We start from the raw sequence: 22,675 nt of genomic DNA, 5'->3' as shown, positions 1-22,675 counted from the left end.
GGGGAAAGAGACAGAGAGACAGAGGCAGAGACAAAGACAGAGACAGAGAGAGACAGAGAGAGAGAGACAGAGAGAGAGAGAGACAGAGAGAGAGAAAGAGAGAGAGAGAGAGACATAAAGATACAGAGTAACTGATTGAGAAGCAGATAGTGAGTTGTTCATAGGAAGAGGCGAAGAAAAGCAGGCAAATGCCTGGTAGATCAAATTCATCGGTAAACGAGCACATTTCTAGCGAAAATCGTTTTTTGAACGACCAAAACTTCAACCAAACGCCAAATTGAAGTGCTCTCAGCAAACAAAAAAGAGACGTATCTAGCTTATTTACTGTCTTTGCCTTTAAAAAATCGACGAGCTAAAATCTTTTGTTTCAAAGAACGAAACAAACATTTACGACTTCGTACAATTTGGTACGTGTATATGCGTACAGCATCAAAGCAGCATTTGTGATACTTGCACAGTATGAAAGCAGAATCACTTTCTGTTTTTGAAAATCGCGGTTTTGCATTAAGTGTTATAATTTAGGCTTTCAAAAGAATGGTCGTGATCTTGGTTAAAACTCAAACCGACATAGGAGAAACGTTGTTCCAACAAACAGCAACCAAGCACCAATATTATTTGACCATGGTATTAGTTACAATTTTCTTTTTCTATCGTATTTTTCAAGCAGGGATTTTTTTATACAGGTATATTGATAGTACCAAAGCGAATATTATAAACACATTTAGGAATTTAGTTTAGGTTACAAGTAGCCTCTCTCCATTTTCGATTTTCGCTTTTTTCTTTTAATTTTAGGTGTTTTTGTGTGTATCGGGTTTTTGTTGGGTTTTTTTGCTGTTTTTTGTGTTTGTTTTTTATGGGGGGGGGGGGTAGTTTTTTCTTTCAAATCGCCCTAGCCCTAGCAATGATTCAAACATTTGTGCTCAATGAAAAGGCGATTGTCTCTGGCCCCTGCTTTAAGCAAGATTGAGCCGTCTCTTGGTTGAGAAAGCTTCTCGATCAATTCCTCCATTAACCGTACAATTTCTCAATTTGTGGGTCGTTACTCCAACAAGATTTTGCTCTTTACTCGCATATTATTGTTACACCCTGCCCCGTGAGAGGTGTGATAATCATGGCGATTTCCTGGAATTGGAAATAGTGTCGCTAGCATTTGGAAATGCCGAATTTACGCTTCTTAGAATAACTCTTTTTTTCTGAGAAACAATAGGGTTAATTAAGGCTTCCATCTTCACTTCGTAATGGAAGCTAAGATAACCTTTTAAAATCTGTAGAGGTGTGGGCTCGTAAATGGAGGAGGGGGGGGGGGGCTCTGCTATGTCAATACCCACAAATGTAAACAAGGTGGTGACCCTCACAGAATTTAACATCTATGACACGATTTTTTTTTAAACACATACTTATTCTCTTTTTTTTTTTCATTTTTCTTTTTTTTTTACCCTGCCCAATTCTATCTGGCGCTTTTTTGTTCAGTAATAACAACAAAGTGTGCAGCATCTTATATTTTGAAATACTAGCTGTAAGTCTTAGAGTAAACACACACTTACTAACTTACTTACCTGGCTGTAGAATAGACATCATTGCAGGCGACACAATGCCGTAGCTACTCCTCCCTCCCCTCCAGGATCCATGAAAGGGTGAAAAGAACAAAAGTACCCCACCTAACAGCTGGTTGGATATTCTTCTGGCTTTTCCACGCAGGCTGCTTGTCCCCCCCCCCAACCACCACCACCCAATGCTTACATATTACAATAAGTTAATGGTGCTTTTCATGCATGACCTCATGGAACCATAATTGGTCCACACCGAGAATGGAGACACGGGGTGTGAGTGGGACAGCAAGTAATTTCGGTTGGGAAAGTGGGGATGGAGGGGAGGGGGAGTGGGGGGGCGCATGTTTTTGTGCGGGGTTTTTTTAAATATTTTTTTTTCTTCTATTGCTGCCGGTTTTTTGGTTGTTGTTTGTTTTGTTTGGTTTTTTTCTGGGTTTTTTTTTTGGGGGGGGGGGTGTTGTTGTTGTTGTTGTTGTTTTTTGGGGGGGAGGTGGCAGCGGGGGTTTTTTTTAATTGATTTTCTTTAGTTGTTGTTTTTTTTTTTTTGTAAACCGATCTAAACGGTTCGGGATCCTAAAAAAAAAGTTCCTGGATAACCGAAGTTTAAAAACGCGTGTTGGGGATTGATAAAGTGGTCACCTACAACATGGTCAAGTATTGTGCGTGTCTCTGAAGGTACGGGCGGACGTCACTAGTTTATGCAGGATGTTGGAGCGAGATAGGGCCTGTTGTCAAACATACACATACGTACATGCGCGCACAAACATACATACATATGCACACACATACACGACATACGCATACACACATGACCAATCATACACACGTACACACACACACACACACACACACACACGCACACACACACACACACACATATATATATATATATATATATACAATCACAAATGGACTCTTTATAATTTACTTTTTCATTCAATTTTCACTCTCTCAGAGACTGGCACTCTTTGTCATTCATGTTACTCCCATTAAAGACTTATTTGCTCTAAACATACTAGCACATAAACTTGTAAAAACTTGTATTTTGTTTTGTACATTGTTTTCTGTTTTGGTCCAATGTAAAGTTAATTAGTGCTTTGGGAGAGGTAACTAAATGTAACTTGCCTTCTAAAAGATCTGACCTGTATATTGATGGAAAGCTATGCTCGTACAGTGGGCCAAGGATAACTCAAACACGTCAGGGATTGAAGTGTGTTTTACACATCCATAATTCGGAATTAGGCGTACTGATAATGAAAAATTAATGAGAGATGGGGATTTGCAAATTGTACTCATGATTTTGAGTTTTCCATGTTCATGTAATCACTGTGGGTGACTCTACTTCTATGCTAAACTACTTTACAAATGTTTTGTTCTTTTCTCCCTTCATCCTATACATTCTTTACACCACTGGACTTACCACTCCATTTATTATTATTGAGAGTAAGACATTAAGTCCTGAACAGAATCAAAGACAAACACTCACTCTCGCACATACTAGTAGATCTTGATGGCTCATCATGCTTAATGGGTCTGTTTTTCATCACAAGGAAGTCTTCACGATGGAAGATTCTCAGGACATCAACGTCAGCTGCCCATATGTCATACGTGGGTCTGATTACTTTGTCAGTTTGGAGTGCAAAGGTGACGAGTCCATGACAGTACAGGTGGAAGATCGCCTCTCTGCAGACCAGTGGCGATCAACATTTGATGCTCAGTGTAAGTTGTTTTTTTCTACTTGCTGTCCTCAATTTAATTTTGAGTGAGGCCTAAACGGTGACCCACATTTTTGTCACTGTCAAAGTAATGGTAAAATGCATCATATTCCTTGTGGAGTTGCAGAGATATTGAATGTGACTCTTGTACTTGGCCAAGCCTCCTGTATAAGGTACTTTTAAAGAATTGTTTCATAAGCGATGCCACAGGAGGCTGTTTGGATAGTTAGAGGGAGCTCTGGATAGATCCTGTTTCTTTTCTTTTTTTTTTGTTTCTATCTGATCTCTGTCTTTCTTTCTCTTTCTTGCACTACATGACCTTTACTGTGTCAATGCATTTCTCAAACAAATGGGAGTCTGTTTTCCCGTACTTCTCAGTGGTCACATCATTTCATGGTTATATAATTTCTCAGCTCAGAGTAGAAGAAATGAACATTTACATCTTCAAAAAAGCTCCTTGCAGCATTTACTGCATTTACAAAGTTTTTATTTATCTGTACTCATTCTTTTAATTTTTTTATTTTTTCAGATATTGAAGATTTAACTCACAAAACTGGAAACTTTAAGCAGTTCAATATCTTTGCAAATATGTTGGAGTCTGCCATTTCTAAGGTATGTTGTAGCAAATCTGTATTCTTTTCTGTACCACCCGCCTCTCTTTCTCTCTCTTTCTCTTTCTCTCTCTTTCTCTTTCTCTCTTTCTCTCTCTCTCTCTCTCTGTCTGTCTGTCTCTCTCTCTCTCTCTCTCTCTCTCTCTCTCTCTCTCTCTCTCTCTCTCTCCCTCCCTCTCTCTCTCTTTCTTCCTCTCCATTTTCCTCCCCTTCTCACTACCTCTGACTGTCTTTCACTCTCCCATCCCCCTCTCTTTTTCACTTAGTTGGGTGGAATTATTTGGATAGGGAAGGACAGAATATTGAACGTTAAGCACTTGAATAGTTAAGGTGAATTTGCTTTCCTGAAGCATTGTAATATTGTTTTACTACCTCTTGATCTTTATTTTGTCATCAATATTTAAATAGATATGGCATATATAATTATACTTTTGGTACTTTTATTTAAAAATGTCTGTGTAGTTAAAGATTATAGAGAGGTAAAATTTCAGAGAGGAATTTGTAATTCTTAGACTGATGTATGTGTATAAGATATAGCAATCTAACATCAATTTAATTTTCAGTGAGGATTAAGCTGTCTCCTTTTTTTACTGTCAGTACCAAGGTAATGGTTAGTTACTACATGTTCCTTGTGTGTGTAGTGTTGAAGAATGTGAATCAAGCACTTGCACTGGGCTTAGCGCGGTCAAAAGAAAGAACAAATTCTTATAAGATAAAAATACAAATTCTGCTCTTTCCTGTTTAGGCCAGTGACAGTGTCATCCTTGACCTGCTAACCTACAGTGACCTTGAGACGCTTAGGCATAAAAAAAGTGGCGTTTCGACTTCTGCAAAGTCCAGCATTCCAGCTCCCAGGTCACAGCACCTGACCTCCAAGAGATACCTCATCCTAACCTACACAGTGGAGTTTGACAGGTGGGGCACTGACAGGGTGGCTGGGTCAGTTTGTTGTCATAGCCCATAAGCTCATCCTTTTTTGGGGGGGGGGGGGGGGGGTCAAGCAAAGTTATAAAAATGTTGTAATGCAACATTGGGTGTACAAAAGAGATGGAGAAGAAACAGAAAGAATAAGGAATATCACTGTTGTCTAAACCAGGCGGGGGGGGGGGGGGGGGGGGGAGGGGAGGGGGGGAATATGGGTTACAGTGGCTGGGGAAGAGAGGGAAAAGGATTTATTGGCTAGCATGATGCACACTTTTGTAAAACAATATATCGATGGACGGGGAAGAAAACCTGCTAACGCCCCAGTTAAGTGAATGCTACAAGAGAGACAAAAAAAGTGGATTATTTCAGTGCATGGCTTAAAGAAACAAATTGTACCCATTACTTATGATAAATAATCATTTAACACACATGGATGTGAGTACTTTAGACAGAATTTAACTACTCTCGTGTAGATTATGTATGTGGCTAAGCAGATTTCCAGTATGGAAATCATCCGGGCATGAAACCCTGCCATTGAACAGTTCTGGATGACAGGTTTTCCTGCTGTTTGGTTTTTTCCACACATTGTGCAAGCATGCTGTATACCAACTGACAGACACACTGTAGTTGCTACATTAGGTTAGGTGTAAATTTCCACACCACACTGAACAGTGACCATCACCTCTTAATATTATAAAGTAAATATCTGTCACATCTTGTAATCAAAGAGATCTTTCATGGTGATAATAGATAAGTTTAAGAAGGAGAGTAAGATAAATAAGTTTAAGACGGAGAGTAAAAGAGTATATGTAACACTTTTTAAAAACAGAAAGAAGGGTGAAAATATATTTTCAAAGAGAAAAATTGATATATAAATAATGTTTTTCATCTTCATTTCCTTGTTCTCTCATTCCATCTGTTCTCTGCTTTCTATATTTCTCTATCTCTTTATCTGTCTGTTCATTCCCCCATCCCCATCTCCATTTCTCTCTGTTCCTCTCTTTCTGTGTAACTCTCTCTCTCTCTCTCTCTCTCTCTCTCTCTCTCTCTCTCTCTCTCTCTCTTTCTCTCTCATAATGGTCAAACAAGATAGGAAAAGATAAAACACATTAGTATCTAATGAAAAAATATGTCATGAATGGTTCAAATAAATGAGATGTTTAATTGTCCCTCCCCAACAAAGCATGGTAGATTGAGCAGATAGGGACATAAAATATTCACAATTACAATTACAAGCTTGCCATGGACAACTTTACAGATAGTTGTAGGGAGATCTGTGTAGAAATATCATGCTTGACAAGGGGGGAAAAATGTGTCTGATTTTAGAAGTTCATGTGATTTCAGTACACTCTGAACCCATCTTTTTTTTTTTGCCCTTCTGCTTTTACAGATGAGTGGTTGATGGGTGCTCTGGTGTGGTTTGCTTCTTCTTTCCTAACAAACAATTATTGTCCTTATTTGTTTGCGCTTATTACTCTCTTGTAACACCTCTAATTTTCGACACTTATATGACATGATTGTTTGCAAATACCGTAAAACGCTTACTAAAATAATAAAACAAATTTTTTTTGAGTGGGCTGTACTTTGTGATGTGAGTCTGCTTTCAGGCTGATTAAACTTTAGACAAAAGCAGTACTGTTGTCCTGTTTGATTTGATAGTTCAGGTTAGACCTCTTCTGAAAATGCAATATTCCATTTCAGCTCTGGAATTTGACAGGTCAAAGTTTACAAATTTGAGTCACATTTTGACTGATTCTTCAACATTTGATTTTTTCAATAAAGACAGGGATGGAAATTTTCCGTAAATTTAGGGAAATCCGTAATTTTTATTTGCTCCGTCATTTTCCGTAAGTATCCTTTCAATGGTGAGTCATTCTACTGTGTGTACTAATCTACAATTGAATAAGTGTATTTTCCTAAATCTGTATAGCCCGCGAAAAGTTCCGTAAATTTTGGACTGATCTGTTTCCATCCCTGTAAAGAAATGTTCATTATAATTCATTGCAATATGTCTGTAATCATTATCCTCAGAATACACTACCCCCTTCCTTTGCCATATGTGGGTAAGCCGGATCCTCGTGCCCTTCAAGAGGAAATTCGTAGTCTGCGCTCAGAAATTCGGTGCTTGAAGCAACGGCAGCCAAATGGTGAAGTCAAAATGGAAAAAGTTCTAAAAGAGTACGTGGCTTATTCTTGTCTCAAGACAATTGCGAGTAGAATTTTTTTACCAAAAGGCAGTGATAACTCCTCTCATATATCTTTATGCTAAAAGTGTGAATAACTTGACTTCATGTGGAGACAAAAACAGCAACATCAGCAACTTTTGTACACGACTGCCAAATAAAGTCATAGTCAAACTATATTTGGACACGAACGCTCTGATTTTTGTTTAACTGATAGAAACCTTACAGGCATCATATTCTTACTTAAGCCTGTATAAGGACAGAAATGTTTTTGGGAAATACTTAAAGTATTTAAGGTTCCTGTTCCGTGGTATGACTTTTCATGTTTATCATCTGTGCACTTTCCAATTTTGAGACATTGTTGGTGGTTTGGAAATGCTGGTAATTTCTAAACGCAGTTGAAATTTTCTAATATTGCCACCCAATGTTGGAGAGCAAAGTGGATGTCTTAGACAGGTGGATGTCTTGGACTGTGTCATTATAATGTAGAAAATTTGCAAAGGGGAAGCGAAAAGTGGTCATTTGTACAGGTGATTGCCTTAGACAGGTGGCCATTTGAGCTAGTTTGACTGTACTTTTTCATTATAATTAGTAGAGAAGAATGGATTTTGAATTCAATGACTATGACATTTTAGGCATATATACCGTCATTTGAAATAGGCTACTTTACCTACTGAGTCTCCTGGCTGTATTTTATGTAGGAATTCTGAGCCTGATCTATTACTGGTATTCAATAATCAAAGACTTTAATGTTAAGTGAGAGGGAGGTTGCTGAGAAAAATGCTGGTCTATGGGTCTGGTAAATTAGGAGAAAAATGAAACTAGATCAGTGTAAGAAGAGACTGAATAGAAATGTGATGTATGTCTCTTATTTGTTTTTTGGGTTTTAAAAAATGTATTTGTATTTATGCCCACATCGACTCAATTTAGGCCATTTAAGTGGCAGGCTTAGACCTTGCATGTTAGGATCAACCAGGGCTGAGAGAGGTACAACTTCCCACCACAAAGACAGACATACTCCAAAAAAATTATCTGGGTCTTCTGCATGTTACGGCCTATGACTTAATCGCTACTCCTCAGACACCAGTCCTCTTATTTGTGTTTTGATGGACAATTTGGTGTTTTGTCCTCACAGTTTTCGTCGTCTCGAGAGAGAAAAGCATGAATTGGAACAAGAGTTTGCTGCCTTCCGCCGTGAAGTCCGTCTGACATCTGGCGGCAGTGCTGTCAAGGACATCCGAGCTCTGAAGGCCATGGTTCGAAACCTGGAGGACCAGCTTATGAAAGAGAAGACGAGGCACCAGAGGTCTACGAACAAACGAGGTCAGGAGTACCGGGATCTGCTGGAGGAGGTAACTCTTACATTTCTGCTTTTGTGGCATTTCTGTTTTGTAATACAGTAGTCTCTGCCTTAGATCCCATCGCGTATGGTCCCGGTTTGCCTAAGATCCGGTTGCTTTGGAAAAACAAAATTTTTACTCTATAAAAGTCACCCCTAAGATCCCACTCTGACCCGTACTGAAGGAGCTACATTCAGCTAAGATCCCGCTTTCCAGGTCATAATTTAGTTTGTTTGTTTTTTCTTTTTAGAACAAAAAAGAATAAGAAACCTGGGCGCTCTCAGCTGATCAACCAAGTAGCCAAAATGTGCCTTCATTGTACGGTCCGTGAAGTCACAAATCATCCTCTCTCATGAAAGTGATCACACCTCTGTTGTAAATCTTGATAAGTGATTACAATGTTTGCCCCACACGGGATCGCACCAAGATGTGAACTCATTGATGCATTGCCTTCCCCCCATCACCTGAGCCGTCTGCCTGATCTTACATCGCACAGTAGGTGGGGAGGGCCTACAAACAAGCGTAAGACTGCATTCCATCAAACTGTGAACTCGTGGAAGCTTACGTTTTCCTGACCATCGCTTTCGTCTTTCAGTTTTACACTCGTACTTCCTAGACATACTGGGGTCCATACTCATAGGCTGTCTGATCGCCTTTGCGTAATGTGGTCATCTGTTGGCAGTGGACCTGCCTTTAATTTTTTTTTTTTATTTGGTCGGTGTGGTCACAACAGAACGATTTATGATGCATCATGACATGGGCGGGAAACTCTTTAATAAAGCCCCACCTCCCCCCTCCCCCTCTCCTCAAAAAGAGAAAAAACTGACTTCTGGAAAGAACTTTTGGTGCCCAGGAGTCACGTCGGTTCATTTAAAAGTAAGGGAAGATCATTGTACAGATTTTGGACCTGACCATGAGTTACTGTGGATTCTTCCCCCTGGCCTTTCGGCTAAGATCCTGGTTCGCCTAAGGTCTCGCATTTTCCTTGGTCCCGAGCACCGGGATCTTAGGCGGAGACTACTGTATAGTGTTTGACAGCAATGAACACCTTTCCGTCCTAAGTTTCATGTTCTCGATAAAAGTGTAAGACAGGTTTTTTCTATCTCCATCTCGCTCATAGACTTTTGAAAACAGTTCAATGTTAATAAAAATTCATTGCCGTGGTTGATGGTGAGGTGAAATTTGACAAAAGAGAAGTGTTGAAGACCCTGAAGAAAAAGTTGCGGGATGAAGAAGACAAGGAGACAGCAGAACACCACGCAATCATTAGGATGCGGGAAATGGGGATAGAGAGGGGAGAAGGAAGAAAGGAACGATTATCTGGAAAGGAAAGATGTCGCCATAATCAGACAGCCACCGGAACAATCAGTATGGATACCTTGCGGGCTTTGGTGCTAGGGGGAACTGAGCACTTATGGACCTGTCCGGTGTGCAATGATGTTGTTGCCCAGGACAGGTAATACAGGTAATAAAAATTCATTACTTTTTCACCAGGTGGAGGAGCTGCGAGCTGCTGAAAGAAATCTGCGGGTGCGAGTGAAGAGCTTGACCAATGAATTAGCAATGTACAAAAGGTAAAATAATGGACTAGGAACAGTGAGTGAGTTTTCAGGTTTGGTCAAATTAGAGTGTATGCTTTGCATGATGGATACATTAGTATAGTCTCATTCTACTTTTTTTCCAGTCTTACTGTTGTTTTGTTTTGTTTTTTTTAATTCTAATTGTGACCAGACTTGGGCTGACTTGCTGTATGTCATTAACAAGTCAGCTCTTATCTTGAGTATAACGTGGTTTACTACACACTCAAGATCATGAAAATTGTAGAGGCAATCAATATGTAGTTGTGACTGTGGATGATATTAAGTACTGTAATTGTAGTCTTGATTGGTTGTTTATGTGGCATGTGCTCATTTTATGGAAAGGTCCTGGCATAATTGTAATTGTTGGGACAATCTATGCTCATCAATGGGAAAGTCTAAATGTCTTGCACACTTTATCCAGAAATACTGTTTCAGTATAATTTGATAATTTTTCCCTGGACTTTCAAGTTACATTTTTTTTTCTTTGTCAGGGGCAGACCACAGGCAAGAACGAATTCCAGAGACCGTGTTGGTTCTGGAGACAGGCTCAGCGCTTCTAGACAACGTTCCCTCTCTAATGACCGGCTGCCTACTGGCAGATCAGGTTCCAGTGATCGCCTGACCAAAACACGACAAATGTCCCGCGAGAGACCGCCTTTTGTTCGGAGGTCGAATTCAACAGAAAATATTTCCCACTCTTCACTGAATAATGGCAGTGGAATTCGGGCTCGTTCAAATTCTTTTGATCGTAACCTGTCAGTAAATCGGAGTCGTCTCTCTACAGGGTCAGGGAGGAGTCGGACACCATCCCCAGCAGGTAATAAGTGTACTTTGATCTTTTGATGTTGTTGTTGATATTTTGTAGTTGATGAAATTTTTTTTTCCTTCCTGCCATTGTCTCGTGACATGTGTCCTTTGAGACTTTCATCTTGGAGGTGGCTTTGATGTGCAGCATTTAGGGTATATTTTAATGCACTTTTGGGTTTACTTATGTTTATTTTATGTTCCTTTGGAGCTGTTTTTGATTCCTTTTTTCTTGTGGCAGAGCCTCACTGCAATTATATAAAACGACATAAACTTTCTTTCACACTTTTGATGTCTTTTGCAGTGTCTAGGAAATTCAATCCCACAGCATACATCAAGGAGAAAGAGAGAAAACAGAAAGAAATTAATCTTAAAAAGTAAGTCTTGTAAGTTATTGTGTAGTCCGTTTATGAGTTTAAGCAATCTACGATTTGATCACATAAAAATGGGGGCTGTCATATGATATATATTATTGTAAACTGTATTCTCTTGCCATATTGCTGTTCACATTTCACGGAATCGGTACATCACTTTTTTTAATGGAAAAGGGAAGACCAAGGACTGTGTGGCTTATAAGATATATGCAATACAGCACTTTTCCTAAGAGCCAACCATGGAAAGATAGCATTGTTCTATAAGATATACATCCTGTTGGGGTGAAAAAATGTTGAAAGTTGTAAAAATACGAAAACAGATTTATCAACTAGCTGAAAGGGTGACTCGAGTCACCCCATATGTGTGTACGCTTGTTCATATATCAGCTGTAATTGCTGTTGCATATTATATATAGCTGTTCATCATCTTTCATGCCTGTTTCTAAATGGCTATGCCATGCAAAGTTTGATTTAAATGAAGAGATGCAACCTTTTAAAATCAAATTAGAATTTGGGGAGTACTTTCATCACCTTAATTAGGGGAGTACTTTCATCACCTTAATTAGGGGAGTACTTTCATCACCTTAATTAGGGGAGTACTTTCATCACCTTAATTAGGGGAGTACTTTCATCACCTTAATTAGGGGAGTACTTTCATCACCTTAATTAGGGGAGTACTTTCATCACCTTAATTAGGGGAGTATTTTCAGCACTTTGAACATTTTGTTGAATGTTGCTTACAATCCTTTGTTATATTACGTTTTTCTCAGACGCAGAGAACAGAAATCAAACTTGTCAGGACTTTCGTCTCGATCCAAGCAATCTGTTAACAGCAGTAGACATTCAGGTACTGTGATGTGATCTTGAATTAAAACTGTTTTTTAAACTCAAACTTTACAGTTTATTAGGTGTGTCCCGCGCGCTCATATGACCTATGCAGTTGCGAGCGCCGTAAAACACTTTACAAAAACAAAAAAAACTTTACAGTTCTGTCTATCCCTGTGTAATAACCTGTTAATCTTTCTCTTCATTTGAATTAGATCTTCATTAGCTGACAACCTTGCTGGGTGCCTAGATTTTGAAAAATTTTTTGCTTAATGAATTGTAAAAAGAAACTCTCCTGTTTCTTCTTTTAAAATTATTTAAAAGATGATCGTTTTCTTCTTGTCAGTGGCCATCATGAGGTAGTGGTAGGTGCGCTTTTTTTTTTTTTTCAAATTAAGGTCGGGTGTACCAATTTCGGCATTTTCAATTAGAGACCTCAGTTCATGCTCTTCTTCATTGTTTTTTGGTTTTCCTCTAAAAAATAGCATTACTGATAGTGTCCAGCCAGTTGGTTTTCATGAGCAACTATTGAAGCATGCAGATGGGTTAAGGTAGTACGCTGAGGCATTTTTTGAAAAACTCTTTCAATTAAAATCCATTATGGAATCATGGACTGTAATGTTTTTCTCTTTGTTTCTTTTCAGCATACAGTCAAAGATCATCTAGAGAGAATTCAAGTAAGTTTGTTCATTCTCTTTCCTCTTATTCTTTATCCCTGACCTCATTTTGATATATATCATTAATTTTTCCAAATTGCTTTTCTGGTTGCTGCATGGTCTAGCCTCAGGTTTTTCCCTGAGTATTATTTCACCTGTATGCGTACAATGGCCATATCTTTTTAGCCTGCGTTCACAATTTCACCCAACCTTTGTATATAAAACATCATTTTATTCTTTTCCTCTAGATACAAATCTTCTCTGAAAATGAGATAAATGAATACCTTCAGGGTTTTTTTTTGTTTCAAACCAAGGTTAGCAGACTTGAACTGAAAAGTGTAAAAGCTTAAATGATTGAATGACTGAAACTCCTTCACTCTTTTCTCACTTACATTAGCTCGCCCTGATCTTCTTACAGTTGGAGGTAATGTCTGATTCATGTGTTTCCTATAAACAGCCTCTGAAGAGACACAAGATGCCGAACACAACATTAATAGTTCTTACTACTGCTACCTATATTCTCGGGTGTATTCCAGTCTAAGTAACAGCTTCTTCGCAGAACTTAAAATTGAATCCTTTACATCGCAGGCATCATCATCTGTATTGAGGGATGGAGCATTGCTATGATGACAATTTCCTCTACCCTGCGTGTGGGAGAACATAGTATGTCCTTATAATTCGCTGCTGAGGGCATACCTGCTACACCCTTAAAAAGCAGTGTTTTATTTCATTCATATCTCCTTGCTTCTACACAGTTTTGAATGAAGAGCTCTACCCTCCTCTTCATGAGTCATTTTCTTCTCTTCATTGTCTACATGCTGATGCAATCATGTCCATTTTTACACTTTTATGGGCGGGAATTGCACATGATAGAATCTAGAACAAAGAGGGGTATGAAGTGTGTTGCCTCTGGGAAATTTTTCTAGGCATACAGTGTGGACTTACGGGTAACAGTCAAGTAGACACTAAAAAACTGACCCTCTCATGAGTAGGCTAGTTGTTTCTTTATTCACACTCTTCACTTTTTAAGTGTGTTCTTGCATACCCATTGTAAAGTCAAATTAAGTCTTTTTCTATGATGAATGGGTTGGGTATTTTTCCTGCCTGCAGACACTGGTGAAGGATGGAATTCTGGTAATTCAGTGGAATCCTGTTATAACGAGAGGGAGGGGACCGGTACAAAATGTCCGTTATACCGAGATTCTCGTTGTAAGGGATCCAGTAATAAATTCAAAGGAAATAATAAAGTAGGCCTAATCTATGAGTTAGGTGTTCTGTTTATTTCTTTTTGTTATCTCCTCTGACGATGACTTTGTTCAACATGACCTCTAGGTCTTACTTGATCAAAAACTGAATCAGGTTTCTTTCTCTAGCGTTAGCGATTTTGATAGCTCGGCGTTGGCTATCAGAACGAAAGTTTTAAAAGTTCTCCTGGGCTAACTCGCCCGCTGTATTTTCCCCCACCCCACCACACCCTGTGGTGCGTCGCTGCTTGCGCACGTCACACATTCGCTCCATGATCCATCACAGCATTCACAGCACTGTTACCTCTCCATCCTTGCATTGGAGAAGTGAGAGGCATGATAAGCCTAGATAATCTAGACTAGGCTGGCTTATCACTATCAGGCAATGTGTTTTGCTTCACAACGGCTTGTCTGCGCATGCCACACCCTCCCCACTCATTCACTCCGGCCTTCGTCTTTGGCACACATAGGCTCTCCCATTCTTTGTTTCGCTTGATCACCAACAAGTTTCTCAACTGGCGAGGTTTTCATGTATAAATGGCCTATGCGCTGTGCACAGCAGCAGCAATATTCTGCTATAACCGACTTGCGCGTTTATCTGATTGCGCTATAGCAGTATTTTATTTACAAAGATAAAGAAGGGAAAAAAACGGGGTTTTAGAATAATGTCTTTGTTGTAACAGACTTCTCATTATTTCAGGACTCGTTATAAGTGGACTCCAATGTACTATAATACAAGCTGTGAAAGCCTTTACACATTTTGTGCTGCCTATATCTCTTTGGAATTTTTAAGAAGCATTTTCACTGTTTGTATTATATTTATGTATTGTCTGCTGAAGTAGACTTATTTGAAAACTACAAAGGACACCTACAGCAGTCACGCTTTGGTGATTTTGAAAAATGTTAGTTGTAAAGTTTGTAAAATTCATATATCTTTCAAAGGATATATTTAATTTACTACCTTCACTTTTGTATGGACCCTGTCGTATTTCTCAATATGAAATGTTACGATAAAATGTAGTATCTTGTAACATAGAAAATATTTTAAAATGTGACCCTGCCATTTTTTCTTCTGTAGTTTTCCAGTGTTTTGTGTAGTTCCTTTATATCATAAATCTGAAATAGTGAATGGATTCTAAACTTTAAAAATTTTTATTCTCTTTGTATCTTACTATTTAATATTACGTTACGATTTTTTTCTAGTTGGAAGTCAAGGGAATATGAGTGATGGTTACGCATCAGATGGTTCTTACACGGGCAGATTACGGTAAGTGAAACAACATCTCAAAGAAATAACAAAAATTCCTGACTCTTGTGGCCTGGAGTGCTGAGTAAAAAAGTACAGGTATAATTTTGTAGGGGCTGCTATATTTTCCTTAGTATTTGGAACTGAGGAAGTCTACTGTTTCTCCTTTTTTTGTGTCACGTTTACGTTTCATTGGGACTGTGTGTTCACGGCCCAATTTGTTTCTTTTGTCTTATATCTGGGCTTTTTTTAGCTCTCAATCGTAAGGGTTGTTTGAGGGTGTTCTTGTGAGGTGCACTCTTTCTACTTCTGTACTGTATTTAAAGTTTCATATTATGACTGTGTGTGTGACAGTTGTTTGTTGTACTGTCTCGTCATAAACTGCTGTTCAACATTAACAAAGTTGTCAGTTCCAGAGGATGTTTGGAGGATAACACTGTTAGGTTCTTCTTCTTTTCTTTCCCTTTGTTGTTTTCGTCTTGTCTGTCTGTCTGTCTGTTTCTCTCTGCTGAATGATTGTTTTTTGTATCAAGGTGCTTCTTTTTACTTTAATAAACTTGTGGGTTTCCGAATCTTATTCTAATTGTGTAAAGCTGTTTGTCAACATGCTACGATTATGGCCAAAGTCTTTTATCATAATTGTGAGTAGATTGTTAAAAGCGTCCCAGATTCTTGTTTTTTCATTATACAGTTCAAGAGGTTTTCTTTTTTTATGTCTTGAAAATGTTTTGACATATCTACACGTTTTAATTTTATTGAAGGCAATGGCTCCCTTTTTTATGCCGTTAGAGTAGTAAGATCCATTCTGTCAGGGTTACTCTAAATCATTTTTCTTATTACTTTCATTTTGCTCATGTAAGAGTTTTGTCATGTTATTAATGATCTATTTCTGGTAGCAAAAGGTAGAAACAAAACTGAATAAAAAGATCCCAACTTGAGAATAATTTTGAAAAAAAATACAATTTCCCAGAGTTATGTGTTTTTCTCAAAAGTTTGTGATCAAACACATTTTGAAGTGCTGAGAACAGGTGTTTGGAAGGTGCCACTTGTAGTTCTTTATTTTTTTTTTCTTTCTCTCAGTTGTTTCTGTCTCTCTGTCGTCCTTTTTCCATGCAGAAATGGCCTTTATCATACTTTATGTCATGGAGTTTCTCTTTACAAGAACAAACAAACAAAAGAATTGCTGAGGAAAGTGAGTGACCAGCTTCACTTTCTTTTTACAAGATACTCGTTTAGATCAAAAAGTCTACAATGTGGGTGGTTGGCAGGTGCTCTGGTGTGATTTGCTTCTTTTTCTCTGTCAAACATCTATCGTCCTTTTCTCCCCTTCTTCTTTTTTGTGTTTGTTACTCTCTTGTTTCCGACACTTTTAAGACCTTATATCGTGTTGCAAGTGCCGTAAAACTTTTACTAGAACTAAAACAAAAAATCCTCAACCAAACTGTGATTTTGAAAAGATTAGTTATCTTGATGTGCTCTTTTTGCAACTATTCCATGCCAGGCCCCCCTCCGGCAGAGGTGGTGAGCAGAGACTAGGAGGATCTGATCTAGGGGATAGTCCTGCTGGGGTGAGTGAGAGCAAACATGTTTGCGAATGAATGTGGCTTTTGTGGAAAGGATTTACTTGCACAAAAATAATTAGGGTTTTTTCTGTTTTGTAAAATTGTTTTGGTCTCCTGTTGCATTCCTCAAATAACTTTATCTTGTTGAAAGTAACATATATTTTCTTTGCGTTGAAAAGTCAGTTGAAAGATGTTCCCAACAACTATGTTGTATCCAAGTTTCACTTAATGATTTTTCAGAATGAAAATTTACTTTTCTTGTTTCTTTCTGATTTTCTAATAAAGCTGATGCATTTGGCTTAATTTGATTTGATACTCTAGGATGTAAATCTGCATTCCTGTACAATTTTCTAGTGCTGGTGTGTGTAACTCTTTGCGGGTTAGTGTATGTACATGCTTGTATCAATGCTGTTTATGTATACTTGCACTAATTCTAGATAAAAGCTTACAGGTCTATTTGTGATGGGAATTGCATGTAGAGTCTCCAAGTGTACTGCAACTGATTATGAGTGTAGTTGTAATCACAGTCATAAGATTGTTGACAGTCATACTGTAAGGGAAGGGGTAAAGGCCCTCTATTTTATTTTCCTTTACGAATGGGTTCTTTGCCATGCGCAAAAATAAAAGTATTTTGATGATAGTATTTGAGCCCCTAACAGCTGTCATCTTGTATTTCCCTCTGGAGACTCTTGTAGAAATCAGAATTAACAAAGTGAACAAGGAACTTGCATGGTGTGAAGTCGGACAAGCCTCTTATACAAAGCAATACAAAACTGTAATCCATCACTCTTACTTTGTTTTTTTTTGTTCACAACCTATCAAGGGTTTCTGTTAGATGAGTCTGTTCATCTTACATTTTATTGACTTATGTCGTCTTTAGAATACTTATGACTGCTAATCTTTTTGACGCGGACTTTGAAATATTTATATCATGTTTTCCTTTTTCCATCAGCCAAGAATCAAGCCAAGACGTCTTGTTAATGGAAAAACAATCAACCAGTATCCTTTTACTGTCATTGATAGATGTATTTGGTTGCTCACCTCTGTCTGTGGTGTCAATGGTTCAGTACCTCAACTTGCTGGAAAAAGAATGATTTCAATTCCACAATGGAAGGTATTTTAGCAAATATTTCTACCTTTCTCCTGAGATAAAGCAATGCCCATGAGGGCATAAAGATTTTGGAACTTTCAAAGGCTTAATCAAAGCTTCAGTATAGGGGAACTTCATTTCAAAATATTCTCAGCACCGCATCTTCTCATCTTGTCTCGCAATGTCAAGGACTTTTCAATTTTTAGATGTTTATTCTAGATGGTCTTATTGGATGTACTTTTGTTGCACTTAGATGTTACAGCGTTAAAGTGACATGCAACCTGGAAAAAACAAAACTTTTTATTTCCATCCAGTTTACTTTTTATGCTTTTTAATGTCCTAGTCACATTTTCTTTTACACCTGGATGAGTGGTCTCCCGAGACTTTTATGTTGGAAGAAGTGGGTAAAAATTCTGTCAAAAACTTGTTCAAAATGACTTTGAAAAAGAGGTTGACCGGGACCGAAAAAAATATATTAAGAAATTCAATTCTGGTATTGAAAGAGCTATCGAGTAACTAAAAGTTTCCCTACAAAGCATATGTACATATGAAAAATTCTATCTGTATCTTAGCTTCCTTCGGTTTTTATGCTGCTTCTCATTCACATTGGGTTTTTTTTAAATAGATAATTACCTTAACCTTTGCATCAGTCTAGCCAGCACACCAGACACTGGCTTCGGCAAGACCCAGGCGAGGACGCGCAGACAGCCACGTGTAGCAGACAGTGGTATGAGAGCCAAAGATTTTATGTATACAATAAAATAAAGTTGCCTTGTATTAATCTTCACGAAGATAAAATTTTGCTGCGGCATGGTATATACATACACCCATATGCACTGGTCAACACACTCCCTCTGTCTCTCTCTCTGTCTCTGTCTCTCTCTCTCACACACACACACACACACACACACACACACACACACACACAATTGCAGGACACACACACACACACACACACAGACTTCAGGGGAAAAAAACAACAATCAGCTTTTAAAAAACTGTTTTAGTTATTTAGTTATATCCCCATGGGGCTTCATAATGCCACATAAACATAACATATTAACATAACGTTTTAAATAATTTAAAAGGATAAAATTGACTGGGTTTGTGTACAAAATAAATAGAGAAAAGTTTTGTATACTACATTTAGATCTGCTAGTTTGACGTTGCCATGTACTGAAGCGTGAGCACAGTGGGTAGAGTAGAGCTGTCCCCGTCGTTTTATGCATGAAAAATTCTGAAATTATTCAAACTGAGCCCAAAAATGTGAAATTATGCGATTCTGTTTATTTCAACAAAGAAGGATAAAGGAAAATGATCAGAAATTATGCAAAAAATGATCAGATTTGTCTAAATTATGCGGGGTGCATAAACTACAGTCTAGCATCCACATAGCGAAACAAACTCGTAGGGAAACTCTCATTTAGACAACAGGTTGTCTTTTTATTACACTATATGAAGTATGTGTGAGGCATTGTGGTGAAATCAGGTGCAGAATAATGTAATTTTTTTTTTAACGGCATTTTTCTGCTTGTTTGGCAATTTTTATTGAGTTTTTGTAATTTGGCTCAACACCTTTTATGTCCATTTAGAAACTAAACACATTTCTGTGCTGATTTTACCAAAAAACGTTTATTAAAGGCTAAAAAAAATTGTAAATTTTCAGTTTCCAAGGACTCTCAAGAGATAGAAGTCACCAAACTTTAGTGGCCATTTTCTCGCTAATTTGTCATCTGACACCAGGGGACCCCCACCTCCTTCAATGACAAAATTCTCGACTGCTGTTCCAGACGGACGGGTATTTTTTTTCAACGAAAGCATGACTAATGAAAAAACTTTAGTATGCTACCAATAACTCCATAATGCTAAAAATTGACTAGCGCCTGATTCCACAGTGTCATGACTCATATATATTCTTTGTATTAGAACAAGTACATAGCAAAATTTGTCATTATCGAAAAGATTTTTGTGTCTTTGCAATTTTGTTATTTCCATTCTACTCTAGACTACGACTCTACTACAATAGGGGTATTGGCGGGGGGGATTGTAACTTTTTGTTTGTTCTACGGTAAAAATTACACTAATACTCGGTATGTGATATATCATCGGCGCCCCATTGGAACTTTGCTAACTAGAATTTTTTAATGTTTCAGCAGAAACAAAAAAGAACTGTCTAACATTGTTAATGTTCGCACTTAAGCAATCAAATCTTGTCAATGTATTGTGATGGGTCCTGGACAAGATCCTGCAGTGAGGCATGTGTTTTCACTGAGCGCATTATTACGTAATCTGACTTGGTGAAGAAAAACTCCTTTGGTTAGCAAGATTGTCTTCTCAAGCGTTGCTCCGTTGAACCTCGCAAAGGTGTCAGCGAGGTTAGAACAGGGCAACAAGTGACTTTCAGTTTCTCAACTAACCTCACTATCTATGGGTTCTCTTTAAAATGTCAAATGGTGTATGTTTAACGCCCCAGTCAAAATTATTAGGTTATGTAAGAGGCAGGACCTCCGAGTTTAACCTCCATCTCAGATAGGACCAAGCCAAATGGGAAATTCATATAAAATTCACGATCTTGGTGCAAAAAAAAGTTTTGCCGTAATCAGTTAATTAGATTCCATCAGAGCACCGATGATGTGGGACATACATACATAGGTCATGAATTGGAGAATTGTTATACATAAAACTGCTGTGTGCCAAAACTATAGACTGTTAGTAGTCCATTTTTTTCAGAGGAAAAAACCATTTTGATGGTGTTATAGTACTCTACACATGTTACTGGAAGAAATAAGTCAGCTTGTTGTTTTTTTCCAAAACCATAGCTAAGGTTATTTTCTCTATAAGATTAAGAATCAGAAGTAAGCAAGTGCTAGAAATAGTACAAAAGTATTGTGATTGTGAGCTAACTTTTTGCATCTTCTCTTATTGAAATAGATTGGGAGTTTTTTTGTTGGGGTTTACTTTTTTTTTCTTTTTTGGGGGGCCCCGGTCTATAAATTTTCAAGAAACCAGTTACACAGGGCATGACATAATGAGTTTGTATATTTTGTTGCAAACAGTTTTGGCCTTGTTTTGGCAAATATTCAGATGCTGTAATTTCTGTTTGTTCATGATAAAGCTATGCAGTTTCCATCTGTTAAGAATCTTTCTGTCTATTCATTTTAAATGTCCCATCTGTCTTTCTGCATATCAATCATATTAATATCTATGAATCTTTAAGTTCTTTGTTCTCTGCAAGGGAGTTTGTATTGAACCATATAATGTATATTTTCCCTTGTCCAATGCAGGGGGAGAGGAGGATGACAGCGAAGGTTTTGACCGGTCTGCTGAAATCAGCGAAATTGATGAGCGTCTGGACCGTCTCCAACAGCTGATGAAAGCGACAATGCCTTGACCTTGGTGGTATTAATGTGACCGTCACCTGAATGTAACCAACTGTCAAATGACCAGTAGCACAATCATTCCCTTCCATGTGTAGAAAGCAGCAAGGGTACTGCCAGGTTCCTGAACAGGATTGTTGAAAACAAGAATAGAGTTGATGAAGATGCATGTTTCCTTTTTACTTTTTTACCTTGATCAGGACACCAACAGCACTTCTGATCTGATTCCAGGCACTGCATCTATGCTGGTATCTGTTAATTTCTCCTTTTTTTTTTTTCAATTTGGAATCAAAGACATGAAAATGTTTCAATATCTGAAAATCAAAAGAATTAGCTCCAGCTTTATAACATGTTACCCACAGGGTGAAAAGGCTTCCTGTCTTTTCGTTGAGCATTTTACTTTGTACATTTGGGTATGAGTCACGTCCAAAAAGATTTATCCATCCAAAGCCCTTACTGCTTAGTTGAAGTGCTGAAGTGAAAATGTGTGTGCATCTGAGTGTGAGACTAGAAAGTTATGCTCTGTGTTACTCTTTTCCCTCACATGGTTAAGTTGGGTTTTGACCTTCTCCTTCATAAAACTACGCGAATCATTATTACCACTGCAGTTTTAATGCAGTTTAACCAAACTATCATTCCTGGTTTCTCCTTCCCCTGTTCCCGGCCAAGTGTGATGACATAGTAGAAGTGTCGAGTGAAATCAATGAAATGATGTGTGCCTACACATAAGCAGTATAGGAACTGTGTGCACTCTGGGCCATTTGCAGTGCTCTTTAGAGATAATTTAATTTTGTCAGCGCCGGGTATCCCCAATGGCTTGTGGAAGCCTCTTTCTTTGATGTAACACTTCACTCATTGTGGAAAGGCTGGTCATGTAGTGGATGGTTTCTCAAAACAAACAGTGGGCTTTTGGGGGGGGGGGGGGGGGCTGGGCTTCTCTTTACTTTATCGAGAGGCTTTCTTTGGGTAATGTATACAAGATTTGAGGAAGGACTGGGAAAGCCAAGACATCTGTAGTAGTTGTTTTTCTACTGCTGGGCTAGCGGATGAGTTTGTGACAAATGTTCTCCACAGTTTTAATAATTGAGTTTGTCACACGCAGAAGACAGTTATTCCCCTATGAAGAGGCTTTTTTAAATTCAGTAATTCGTACCTGTCTGCTGAGAAGTTGTATCCTTCTCAGCTCGGGTTGACCCTTACAGGCAGCGTTTTGCCGCCCGCCTCTCATATGATCTAAATTGTGTGTCAATTATTTAATTATAATGTTCCTACATTCGTGATCTCTTTAGTTTGACTTTGTGAATCATAAGGAATTTTACTGAGAAAGTACATAGAGCTATGCCATAGAGGATTATAAAATCTTATTTGTAAGAAACTCAATACCTTAGTATTACTATTACTATAGACAAAGTTGCCCTTTGTTTTTCTCTTAACAGTAGCAAGTAAGAATATTGTACTGACAGTAAAACTTATCTGAGCGGTATCGGTATTACAGTCAAACCTGTGTAAGGCGGCCGCCATTTGTCAAGGAGAAAAGTGGCTGTATAAGACAGGTGGCCGTCTTAGGCAGGACTTATCAAAATGGAAAAAAAAA

The 22,675-nt window shown here is 38.2% G+C and overlaps 1 protein-coding gene across 4 annotated transcripts in view; it reads left to right on the top strand.

Annotated features, from left to right (window-relative positions):
* LOC101852498 (coiled-coil domain-containing protein 61) overlaps window positions 1–22,675 on the top strand; it is a 25,590-nt gene extending 2,915 nt beyond the window's left edge. For 2 of the 4 annotated variants that reach the window (XM_005106199.3, XM_005106197.3), the window contains exons 2-16: window positions 3,105–3,269; window positions 3,795–3,877; window positions 4,622–4,791; window positions 6,832–6,978; window positions 8,119–8,335; window positions 9,818–9,897; window positions 10,395–10,720; window positions 11,012–11,084; window positions 11,852–11,928; window positions 12,551–12,583; window positions 15,010–15,073; window positions 16,554–16,620; window positions 17,567–17,613; window positions 18,355–18,431; window positions 20,989–22,675. In XM_005106199.3, coding sequence (XP_005106256.1) covers window positions 3,113–3,269; window positions 3,795–3,877; window positions 4,622–4,791; window positions 6,832–6,978; window positions 8,119–8,335; window positions 9,818–9,897; window positions 10,395–10,720; window positions 11,012–11,084; window positions 11,852–11,928; window positions 12,551–12,583; window positions 15,010–15,073; window positions 16,554–16,620; window positions 17,567–17,613; window positions 18,355–18,431; window positions 20,989–21,095 — 1,725 coding nt within the window. In that variant the 5' untranslated portion in view covers window positions 3,105–3,112 and the 3' untranslated portion in view covers window positions 21,096–22,675. Of the gene's footprint in view, window positions 1–3,100; window positions 3,270–3,794; window positions 3,878–4,621; window positions 4,792–6,831; window positions 6,979–8,118; window positions 8,336–9,817; window positions 9,898–10,394; window positions 10,721–11,011; window positions 11,085–11,851; window positions 11,929–12,550; window positions 12,584–15,009; window positions 15,074–16,553; window positions 16,621–17,566; window positions 17,614–18,354; window positions 18,432–20,988 lie in introns of all 4 variants that reach the window. The other 2 variants (XM_005106200.3, XM_005106198.3) reach the window with 1 other exon arrangement.

This window comes from Aplysia californica, unplaced genomic scaffold (genome assembly GCF_000002075.1).
Source record: "Aplysia californica isolate F4 #8 unplaced genomic scaffold, AplCal3.0 scaffold00518, whole genome shotgun sequence".
NCBI lineage: Eukaryota > Metazoa > Mollusca > Gastropoda > Aplysiida > Aplysiidae > Aplysia > Aplysia californica.
The sequence above is the reverse complement of the archived record's forward strand: the minus strand, read 5'-3'. Positions and strand labels throughout refer to the sequence as shown.